The sequence below is a fragment of the Microcaecilia unicolor genome, chromosome 7 (assembly GCF_901765095.1).
Source record: "Microcaecilia unicolor chromosome 7, aMicUni1.1, whole genome shotgun sequence".
In the NCBI taxonomy this organism is placed as follows: Eukaryota; Metazoa; Chordata; class Amphibia; order Gymnophiona; family Siphonopidae; genus Microcaecilia; species Microcaecilia unicolor.
The window spans coordinates 239,238,078-239,250,196 of record NC_044037.1 but is presented as its reverse complement, the minus strand read 5'-3'; the positions used below and the strand labels follow the sequence as shown (position 1 = coordinate 239,250,196).

The 12,119-nt window shown below is 47.6% G+C and overlaps 1 protein-coding gene across 2 annotated transcripts in view; it reads left to right on the top strand.

The window, feature by feature from the left end:
- Positions 1-12,119, top strand: part of GCA (grancalcin) — a 151,452-nt gene that overhangs the window by 77,564 nt on the left and 61,769 nt on the right. For both annotated transcript variants that reach the window (XM_030208708.1, XM_030208707.1), the window contains exon 5: positions 5,802-5,949. In XM_030208708.1, coding sequence (XP_030064568.1) covers positions 5,802-5,949 — 148 coding nt within the window. The remainder of the gene's footprint in view (positions 1-5,801; positions 5,950-12,119) is intronic.

Sequence of the window (12,119 nt, the reverse complement as noted above, 5' to 3'; positions counted from 1 at the left end):
TCGGGGTGGACCTGGAGTCACCCCGGATACAGCTGTGAGGAAATGCAGAAGGGCTGCAAGTCATCCACAGCACCTGAAAGGCAGGCGGTGGTAGAGCTGGGCACCTCTCAGCTGAGGAAAGGCTTACCAGGGGTTAGGCCGAAGCCAGCATTCCTCCCCCTGAGGGTCACCTGATCCTAGCCAAAAAGCATCTTATAGCTCCAGAGTTGGTTAAATGGTGTTAGTGTGGGAGCCAGCGAACAGCATCGGGGTAGTGCACGTTGTGTGTTAAGTCCTCTGAAAGGGCCTATTTAGTGTTCTCTAGTCCCCGCACCCTTAAGAGTTTTGACAGAGGGCAGTTGCTTTAAAAAAAAAAAAAAAAAAAACCTAAAAGTTTCCCTTCATTTGTGGAAACCTTTTCTTACCAGAGCTTATTTGGCAGTACAGGTATTCCATTTTCAGCATCTTTACAAAGAAGTTTATTATAGTCAAGCTCCATGTTTCTATGAGAAGTTTTACATCTTGAGTTTTTTTTTTTTTTCTGGGGCTAGTACGTTGTTCCCATGTCTCTTCTGGTCTCCATAATAACCGTGGAAAAGTGGGAACCTCTACTGCCATGGTGGATTTTCTCCAGGTGCAGTATTTACAGTGCTTTGAGAAGCAGAATAGTTTATTCTGGAAGGTGACTGGCTTTCATCCTGAAGGTCACAGGTTCAAGGCTGGTTTGTACATAGTATTAGACGCTATGGAACTCAGCTCTATTTCAAATAGGGCACATTTTATTTCACTCTTCCTTATTGCTCGCCTTGACAAGCAGTTCATTGCATGGCTGGGGCAGCTAACATTATGCTACAGTGCTAAAGGTTAGCTGTGTTGCTTTTCCACAGCAGCTGTGCTTTCAGGTATTGTACACTGACACTGGACAAAGCTATTGCATACCAGCTGCAGCCACCAATGTGTCAGCGGCACCACTAGCTGTATGTCATAGTGTCTGCACCATTTTATTGTATTGGACAGCTAGCAATATTACAGAGCTACTTCAGTATAGAGGAATAGCTTCTTAATGGTTAAAGTAACCAGCTGAGAGTCAGCACAGAGATCCAGAGGTTGCTGGTTCAAGTCCCACTGCAGGTTGCCATCAATAGTGCACAATGGTACAAACAGCCATATTCTGCTACACCATCTAGCTCTAGCTGTCAGCCACATTACGTTGCTCCAGTGCCAGCCAGTTCTAGTGCACAATCACACCAGCCAATTCTTGACACTCTGAGAAAGAAGATGACTCTGGCTTAGGCATTGGACAGTTGATGTGGTTTCTAAGTCACATTTACATAAGAACATAAGTGTTGCCATACTGGGACAGACCAAAGGTCCATCAAGCCCAGCATCCTGTTTCCAACGGTGGCCAATTCAGGTCACAAGTACCTGGCAAGATCCCAAAACAGTAAAACAGATTTATGCTGCTTATCCTAGAAATAAGCAATGGATTTTCCCAAGTCCATTTTAATAATAGCTTATGGACTTTTCTTTGAGGAATCTATCCAAACCTTTTTTTTTAAATCCCACTACGCTGACTGCTTACTGATAACGAATTCCAGAGTTTAATTACATGTTGATTGAAAAAATATTTTCTCCGATTTGTTTTAAATTTACTACTTTATAGCTTTGTCTGCCCCCTAGTCCTAGTATTTTTGGAAAGAGTGAACAAGTGATTCACGTATACTCATTATTTAATAGACCTCTATCATATCTCCCTTCAGCCATGTTTTCTCCAAGATGAAGAGCCGTAGCCGCTTTACCCTTTCTCCATAGGGAAGTCATCCCACCCCCTTTATCATTTTCATTGCTCTTCTCTGTACCTTTTCTAATTCTACTAAATCTTTTTTGAGATGTGGTGACCAGAATTGCACACAGTATTCAAGGTGCTGTCGCACCATGGAGTGACACACAGGCATTAATAACATCCTTGTTTTTATTTTCCATCCCTTTCCTACTAATACCTAACATTCTGTTTGCTTTCTTTGCCGCCGCAGCACACTGAACAGAGGGTTTCAAAGTATCGTCAACGATGACTCCTAGATCCTTTTCCTGCTTGGTGACTCCTAATGTGGAACCTTGCATCACATAGCTATAGTTCGGGTTCCTCTTTCCCACATGCATCACTTTGCACTTCCTCACATTAAACATCAGCCATTTGGATGTCCAGTCTTGTAAGGTCCTCTTGCAATTTTTCACAATCTTCTTGTGATTTAACAACTTTGAATAACTTTTGTGTTGTCGGCAAATTTAATTACCTCACTAGTTATTTCCATATCTAGATCATTTATAAATATGTTTAAAAAGCAGCGTTCCCAACACAGACCCCTGTAGAACCCCACTATCTACTCTTCTCCATTGAGTATACTGACCATTTAACCCTACTCTGTTTTCTATCCTTTAACCAGTTTTTAATCCACAATAGAACACTACCTCCTATCCCATGACTTTTCAATTTCCTCTGGAGTGTTTCATGAAGTACTTTGTTAAACGCCTTTTGAAAATCTAGATACACAATATCGACTGGCTCACCTTTATCCACGTTTGTTCACCTCTTCAAAGTAATATAGTAGATTGGTGAGGCAAGATTTCCCTTCACTAAATCCATGTTGGCTTTGTTTCAATCCATACTTTTGAATATGCTTTATAATTTTGTTCTTTATAATAGTCTCTACCATTTTGGCTGGCACCGATGTCAGGCTCTCACCGGTCTGTAATTTTCCAGATCATTTCTGCAACCCTTTTTAAAAATCGGCATTACATTGGGCACCCTCCAATCTTCCAGTACCATTCTTGATTTTAAAGATAAATTACTAACAATAGAATTGAAAAATTAACTTTAAGAACTATCAATACTCTTGGATGTATACCATCCTTTTAAAGGTCAACTTTTGTTTGGAGAAGATCTAGAGAAGTTAGTTAAAGACCTAGGGGAATCCAAATTTGGGAGCTTGCCAGAGGACAAGCCTGAAGATTCTTTTAAGTTCTCTCTTTCGTCTTAGGTTTTGTGAGGCCAAGTGCTATAGACTAGGCAAATCTAACTTTCAGGGTTCCCACGTGAACAAAGACAAGCTTTCTTCCATGCTTACAGAACTTGGCTTCAAACTCGAGGTCTGCCGATGCCTCCCGCACCTCCCAATGATGAGGTCTCGGTTCACTCCTCGAGTTTCATAATAACAGGACACCTCTCCAAGTTCTATGAGGAGTGGTCCAAAAATACCTCGGACCAATGTGTCTTGGAACTAATAAAGCAGGGTTGCAAACTGGAGTTCTCGCGTTTCATTGCAGACTTCTTTTTCTTGGACTCTCCATGCAAGCTCCAGTCCAAGCAGTTAAGCCACCTTGCAAACGCTTCTTCACTTAGACACAGTGAAGACGGAACAGGAAGTTATTCCATTTACTTTGTAGTTCCCAAAGAAGGGGGATTCCTTCCACCTGGGTTTGGACTTCAAAATTCAGTAGTGTTAAAGGTTAAGCATTTCACAATGGGAACATTACAGCCTTTAATAGTTTCTGTTCAGCAGAGAGAGTTTCTAAACTCCCTGGATCTCAAGGAAGCATACTTTCATATTAATATTTGACCTCCTAACAGAAAATTTCTGTGGTTTGCCATCCTTAGAGATCATTATCCATTTGTGATTATGCCATTCAGCCTTTCCACATCCAAGGACACTTTTTTCCAAGATCATGGTGATAGTGGCAGCCTTCATTCACAGGGATGGATTTCAGGTTTATCCATACCTTGATGATTGGCTGAATTGTGACTATTCCTATCAAGAGAGTCTGCAAGTTTCATCCAAGATAGCTGCTACTCTACAGATCTTAGGATTGGTATTCAGTTTCACCAAGAGTCATTTGTTTCCCAAAGGTCCTGTCCTCGAGTATTCTACCTTCTCCTGCAATTGTGTGTATTTTTCTTTGAGTCCTGCTGCTGCTTGGAGCCAAGGTATGTCTCCCTTTTGCCACCCTAGTTTCAGTGCTCGCTGTCTGCAATGTCTCCCTCCTGCCCGCTCTGTGTGGTCCTGTATCTCTCTTGCCTCCCCCCCCCCCCCCCCCCCCCCCTCGGCGATCCTCTGGGCCAGCGTCGTCAAGGAAAACAAGCGGCTTCAATCGGCCCCAGAAGCTTTCACTATGTTGTGTCCCGACTCTTCTATGTCTGCATATGCCGGACACAACAGAGAATGCTTCCGGGGTGGACCACAGGAATATGGGAGGATTGCCGAGGTGGGGACGGCAGTAAAAAAATTGGACCGTGGAAGGGAAGAGGAAGGGAAGATATGTTGGACTATGTTGGGAGGTGGTGTCAGAGGGGGAAAAGATGCTGTACCCTCAGAGGGAGGGAGATTAGTTTTTTTTTTTTTTTTTTTTACTATACTTCCCAATTTTGTCATAAGGGCTATTTTGTTACAAGGCTATTTTGTGCAGGCTATTATGTCGGGGTGCCATCTAAAGGTTCTTTCCAGTCGGGTCAGTCTCACCCTTGTTTTACAGATACCAGGTGGTATCATCCGGGGTGGCCCATCCTAGTTTTTAAGATCCAGGTATCAGCCCAGGCAAGGTTTTGGCTTTGTGCTGTCGATAGCCTCTGGATTTCTCCCGATGGGGTGATGGTGCACACAGTCTTCCTTCCTTAAGTGGTTTCTGCCTTTCATCTCAATCAAGCTTTGCTTTTTCCCGCTTACTTGACGTTCACAGTATATTCCTGCACTATCTGGAAGTGACAGAGTTCCGTTGGTTAGATCATTTGTTCATGTTTTGCTCGCAACCTCAAAAAGGTAATGCGGCTTCCAAAGCCACGATTGCTTACTGGGTCAAGGAGACTATTGCGTTTGTGTATTTATAGAGGGTAAACCACTTCCAGGCGCATTCTACCTAAGCTGTTGCAATTTCCTGGGCGGAAGCCCGTCTCTTCTCCCTGGAGGTAATATGTAGGGCGGTGATATAGTCTTCCTTGCATACATTCTCCAGAGACTACTGTTTGAATGTCTCTACTTGGTTGGCAGCATCTTTTGGAGTATCGGTGCTATCCGCGGGAGCTTCAGGTTCTTAATCTACTTAAGGACTGCTTTGATGCATCCCACAAGTCTCTGGATTTATCTGCTGCTGTTGCTAAGGAACGAAAAATTCTTACCTGATAATTTTCTTTCCTTTAGTTGCAGCAGATGAATCGTATTGCCGTGCAGGGATAGCTAGCATGGCTTTGTGAAAGGAGCCCTTAGGTGAGCATTGTACAACTAGATCATGAAATATTCTGATTTTGGCTGCTCCACGTACCCTGTCCTTAGTTGTAGCTTTAGAAGTGGAGCTTTTAACAATGGTCTTAACTTTGCAAAAAAAACAATTGGAGGAGTTTACAGTATATATGCATGCATATGTGTACAGGAGAGAGCCTCCTTAATTGTTTTGCTGTATTCATCCAGCTAACCTTTGTGTTATGTAGAAGACAGGTGTTTGTTTTAGCATTTGCATAGCAAGGTGCATAGAAAGTGCATCTAATTCCCAGTGACAAAGAACTTACAATTTAAGTAGGTATCTGACAAAACAGTGGTTTGCCCAAGGTCACAAGAAATGTTAATAGTAGAATCTTCATTATTGTAAACATTAGTTCATTTGCTCCCCAAATGGATAATTTACTAATGTTAAGAGTAGGTACAGCATATCTGTGACTAGACATCCATTAAAAAAATGAAATATGATCTTTGTGTCAGTTGAAGATATTGTTTTTCACATGTCCATTGTGTGTATATGTATATATATATATTTTTCTTTTAACTAAACTCCATCAGAGGGATCATACTGGAAAAATGGGGTTTAATGAGTTCAAAGAACTCTGGGCAGCTCTTAGTGCTTGGAAGCAGAACTTCATCATGTTTGATCAAGATAGAAGTGGGACAGTGGAACCCCATGAGCTGAATCAAGCCATTTCTTCAATGGGTAAGGATGCACTTTAGACGGTCTTATTGCCTAATTTAAATACGATTACACAAACAATGTGTGTATCACATTTCATACTTGTATTCTGACACCAAATAGTGAGCTATGCTCTATTTAAAGCAATATTTTAGCCAAGATAAAAAAATATTTTAGTTAAGGGCTCGACGGTGTCTTAGGATCTAAGAGCCAGCCCAGATATCTACAAGTCAGACTGGAATGACTGGAATTTTTATTTACTTATGCATGTTCATAATGTGCTCAAGGTTATGCACAGCAAATTGTTTACTTAATTAATTTATTTGTTACATTTATATCCCACATTTTCCCACATATTTGTAGGCTCAATGTGGCTTACATAGTACCGGAGAGGCATTACAGACTCCGGTGTAAACAAATACAGAGTAAAGTTAATGTGGCACAGCCACGCTAGGGAATCATACAGCGGAAGAGTTGTGTTATGTCCATTACGTTCTTTAGTTTTTTGTTATGTTGCAGAGATCAGGCATTTATGTTGGATCGGTAGGGTATGCCTTTTTAAACAGGTTAGTTTTTAGTGTTTTCTGGAAGTTTAGGTGGTTGTTCGTAGTTTTCAAGGCTTTTGGTAATGTGTTCCACAGTTGTGTGCTTATGTAGAAAAAACTGGATGCGTAAGTTGATTTGTATTTGAGTCCTCTACTGCTTGGGTAGTGCAGATTTAGGTACATTCGTGTTGATTCGGATGTGTTTAACACAGTAGCCGGGAAGGAGAAGTTAAGATTGTTCTCCCCATTACCCGTCTACAGCATATCTGGTAACGGAGAGACTTTAGGCTGTTGTTGCTGGGTCAATGGGAAAGAAGCTGCAGCCTGTCTCGATTGCCCACCTCCCCCCCAGCAGTATCAATACTAAACTAAAGCAAATTATATGATACCATTCTAGATGGTATTTTTCGCACTGGGCTTCTCAGTTCTAGGAGTTCAAGACCCATCTTCCTCTCTCTCTGGGGATATTTTTAAAGATGTGGCTTGGTGGGACAGCCCGGTATACTGCCTCAGGAAATCCTGTTGATTCCCCAGAGTGAGCGAGTGGTTCTCACCACTGATGTGAGTCTTAGTGGGGAGCACATGTAGCCAGCTTGCACAGGGACAGTGTTCTTGTCAGGAGACATGGTCCCATCAACCACCTGGAGGTAAGGACCATGCATCTTGTGTTGTAGTAGTTCTTCCCATTGTTAAGAGAACAAGCATTGTGTGATGGCTGACAGTACAATAGCAGTAGCCTATATCATCAGACAAGGTGGGACCCACAGTGCAGTGGTGCATAATTCCAAGACGTGCACCTTGTGTCTCGGCTTGAGGAAGTGGACACAGGTGGCGAGGCAAATGCTTTGGAACCGTCTTTTTGGAACTTGCGTCGGCCCTTCGACGTCGACCTCGAAGGCATCGGTGTCGACGGCCGGGTCTTCGGTACCGGTACCGACCCCAGGAGTACAGGTACCGTTGGCCTGCCGGTGACGGCGGGGGTGAGCGGCCGCGCAGGCAGTCTGCCCCGGCCACTCCCTCTACCCAGGGCCATCGGGACCGAACCCTGTCGGATCTGATTCCTCGAGGCCGGGGGGGTTCTACCACCTCCTCGTCTCTTCCGCCAAGCGCTGATGACGGGCATCGAAAGAAAGCAAAGAAACACCGTCATCGGTCGCCCACGGTGCACGGGACTGCCAGCTCCGGTGCTTCGAGGGACGACTCGACGCCCAGGAAGCGGCAGTGCTGGGAGGAGCGTTCCCCCTCGGTTGAAGAGCTGTCGCTGCTTCAGTCCGCGAGAACTTTGGTACCGTCTCCTGGACCCGAGCAGCTTCCGGCACCCACACCAGCCCCCTGCTTTTCCCGACAGCGGGCCTTGACGAGTGCCTCGGAGCCATCCTTCCCAGAATCCTGAAGGGCTGATGCGCCAGGCTCTGCCCCCCGGCGCCGTTGATGGAGGCGCCGGTGTGCTCTGGCCCGATGCCGAGGCCTCCAACACCGCTTGCGGCACCGGTGTCAACCGCCACGCAGGTGGAGTCCCCGTCGACAGGGGAAGCTTCGTCCCCGCGGGCGCGGGAGTCCACCGCTCGGCGCCACCATCAAGGACGTGGTTCCTCGCAGCCGAGATGGGCCCGGTTGAGGTCTGAGCTGAGAGAGCTCATGTCCGACACCGAGGAGGAGGCCTCGTGGGGGGAGGAGGAGGACCCCAGATATTTCTCCTCAGAGGAGTCTGTGGGCCTTCCCTCTGACCCTACACCTTCACCGGAGAGGAAGCTCTCGCCTCCTGAGAGCCTCTCCTTTGCCTCTTTTGTCAGGGATATGTCTATCTGCATTCCCTTTCCCGTGGTCACTGTGGATGAGCCGAGGGCGGAGATGCTCGAAGTCCTCGACTACCCATCACCACCTAGAGAGTCTTCCAAGGTGCCGTTGCACAATGTCCTCAGAGACACTGCTTCGGAACTGGTTGAAGTTATCTAATCCCACCATCCCCAAGAAAGCGGAGTCCCAATACAGGATCCACTCAGACCCAGAGTTGATGCGGCCTCAATTGCCTCATGACTCGGCGGTCGTGGACTCTGCTCTCAAGAGAGCACAGAGTTCGAGGGATACCGCCTCGGCGCCCCCTGGGCGGGAGTCTCGCACTCTGGACTCGTTTGGGAGGAAGGCCTACCAGTCTTCCATGCTCGTGACCCGCATCCAATCATACCAGCTCTACACGAGCAACCACATGCGGAACAATGTGAGGCAACTGGCGGACCTGGTTGACAAGCTCCCTCCGGAGCAGTCCAGGCATTTTCAGGAGGTGGTCAGGCAGCTGAAGGCGTACAGAAAGTTCCTGTCCAGGAGTATCTATGACACCTGTGATGTGGCATCTCGAGCTGTGGCCCAAGGTATAGTGATGCGCAGACTCTCATGGCTGCGTGCCTCTGACCTGGACAACCTCACCCAGCAGCGGCTGGCGGATGTCCTTTGCGGGGGGGATAACATTTTTGGCGAGAAGGTCGAGCAGTTGGTGGACCAATTACACCAGCGGGAAACTGCTCTCGACAAGCTCTCCCACCGGGCGCCTTCAGCATTCACCTCTACAGGTGGACGTTTTTCCGGGGCTCGGCAGGCTGCACCCTACGCCTACAGCAAGCGTAGGTACACCCAGCTGGCCCGAAGGCCTCCTCAGGCACAGGGACAGTCCCAGTGCGCTCGTTCCCGTCAACAGCGTGCGCCTAAGCAGCCCCCTGCGCCTCCACAGCAAAAGCAGGGGACGGGCTTTTGACTGGATCAATGGGAACATAGCCGCCATCAAAGTACCCGTACCGGACGACCTGCCAGTCGAGGGGAGGTTGAAAGTTTTTCACCAAAGGTGGCCTCTCGTAACCTCCGACCAGTGGGTTCTCCAAATAGTGCGGTGCGGATACACCCTGAATTTGATCTCCACTCATGTCGATGGGCTCCACACATAGGGACTGTGGTCCCTCCAGGAACAAGATCTTCAGATCAACCTCCTGGAGCTCCGAGCGGTCTGGAACGCACTGAAGGCCTTCAGAGATCGGCTGTCCTACCAAATCATCCAAATTCGGACAGACAATCAGGTTGCAATGTATTATATCAACAAGCAGGGGGGCACCGGATCTCGCCCCCTGTGTCAGGAAGCCGTCGGGATGTGGCGTTGGGCTTGCCAGTTCGGCATGCTTCTTCAAGCCACATACCTGGCAGGCGTAAACAACAGTCTGGCCGACAGGCTGAGCAGAGTCATGCAACCGCACGAGTGGTTGCTCTATTCCAGAGTGGTACGCAAGATCTTCGGAGAGTGGGGCACCCCCTCGGTGGACCTTTTCGCCTCTCAGACCAACCACAAGCTGCCTCTGTTCTGTTCCAGACTACAGGCGCACGGCAGACTGGCGTCGGATGCCTTTTTCCTCCATTGGGGGAACGGCCTCCTGTATGCTTATCCTCCCATACCTTTGGTGGGGAAGACCTTGCTGAAGCTCAAGCAAGACCACGGCACCATGATTCTGATAGCGCCTTTTTGGCCCAGTCAGATCTGGTTCCCTCTACTTCTGGAATTGTCCTCCGAAGAACCATGGAGATTGGAGTGTTTTCCGACCCTCATTTCGCAGAACGACGGAGCACTTCTGCACCCCAACCTTCAGTCTCTGGCTCTCATGGCCTGGATGTTGAGGGCGTAGATTTTGCTTCGTTGGGTTTGTCTGAGGGTGTCTCCTGAGTCTTGCTTGCCTCTAGAAAGGATTCCACTAAAAAGTTACTTTTTCAAGTGGAGGAGGTTTGTCGTTTGGTGTGAGAGCAAGGCCCTAGAACCTCGTTCTTGTCCTGCACAGAACCTGCTTGAATACCTTCTGCAGTTGTCAGAGTCTGGTCTCAAGACCAACTCAGTAAGGAATCATCTTAGTGCGATTAGTGCTTACCATTATCGTGTAGAGGGTAAAGCCATCTCTGGAGAGCCTTTAGTCGTTTGATTCATGAGAGGCTTGCTTTTGTCAAGGCCCCCTGTCAAGCCTCCTGCAGTGTCATGGGATCTCAACGTCGTCCTCACCCAGCTGATGAAACCTCCTTTTGAGCCACTGAATTCATGCCATCTGAAGTACTTGACCTGGAAGGTCATTTTCTTGGTGGCAGTTACTTCAGCTCGTAGAGACAGTGAGCTTCAAGCCCTGGTAGCTCATGCTCCTTATACCAAATTTCATCATAACAGAGTAGTACTCCGCACTCACCCTAAGTTCCTGCCAAAGGTGGTGTCTGAGTCCCATCTTAACCAGTCAATTGTCTTGCCAACATTCTTTCCCAGACCGCATACCCACCCTGCTCCACGTCAGTTGCACACATTAGACTGCAAGCGAGCGTTGGCCTTCCATCTGGAGTGGACACAGCCCCACAGACAGTCTGCCCAATTGTTTATCTCTTTCGACCCCAATAGGAAGGGGGTCGCTGTCGGGAAACGCACCATCTCCAATTGGCTAGCAGATTGCATTTCCTTCACTTATGCCCAGGCTGGGCTGGCTCTTGAGGGTCATGTCACGGCTCATAGTGTTAGAGCCATGGCAGCATCAGTGGCCCACTTGAAGTCAGCCACTATTGAAGAGATTTGCAAGGCTGTGACGTGGTCATCTGTCCACACATTCACATCACATTACTGCCTTCAGCAGGATACCTGACGCAACAGTCGGTTCGGGCAGTCGGTGCTGCAGAATCTGTTTGGGGTTTGAATCCAACTCCACCCTCCAGGACCCAATTTTATTCTGTTCAGGCTGCACTCTGTTAGTTGTTCTTCGTAGGTCAATTTCTGTTATGCCCTCGCCGTTGCGAGGTTAAATTGACCGGGGTTCTTGTTTTGAGTGAGCCTGGGAGCTAGGGATACCCCAGTCGTGAGAACAAGCAGCCTTCTTGTCCTCGGAGAAAGCGAATGCTACATACCTGTAGCAGGTGTTCTCCGAGGACAGCAGGCTGATTGTTCTCACCTACCCTCCCTCCTCCCCTTTGGAGTTGCGTTTTTTCCTCATTCCTTTGCTTGTCATTCAACTGAGCGGGAACGGTCGCGCACGGGCGGGAAGACGGCCGCGCATGCGTGGTTGGCATGCCCTGCGTGCGGGACCGCCCGCGAAGTTTCCTTCCGCTTGGTGGGGGCTGCCTTGGACGTCAGCCCAGTCATGAGAACAATCAGCCTGCTGTCCTCGGAGAACACCTGCTACAGGTATGTATCATTCGCTTTGCCAAATGGTCAGATATCACCAAGCACAGCAGACCTCAAATCCCTCTCTGCCAGTCTACAGAATTGCTTGCTCTGCACAGCTCCACAACAAGATGCCTGAAGAGGATTTGAAGTGCAATAAAATAGAAAAGCGTAAAGCCAAGAAAAGGCACTTCAAAAAAGAAAGGCACCGCAGGATATACCCTCAGCCTGGGAGACTGGGCGGCTAAATGGCAGATGATGTTTAAAGTGAGCAAGTGCAAGGTGATGCATGTGGGAAAAAAGAACCCGAATTATAGCTACGTCATGCAAGGTTCCACGTTGAGAGTTACGGGCCAAGAAAGGGATCTGGGTGTCGTCGTCGATAATACACCAAAACCTTCTGCTCAGTGTGCTGCTGCGGCTAGGAAAGCGAATAGAATGTTGGGTATTATTAGGAAAGGTATGGAAAACAGGTGTGAGGATGTTAT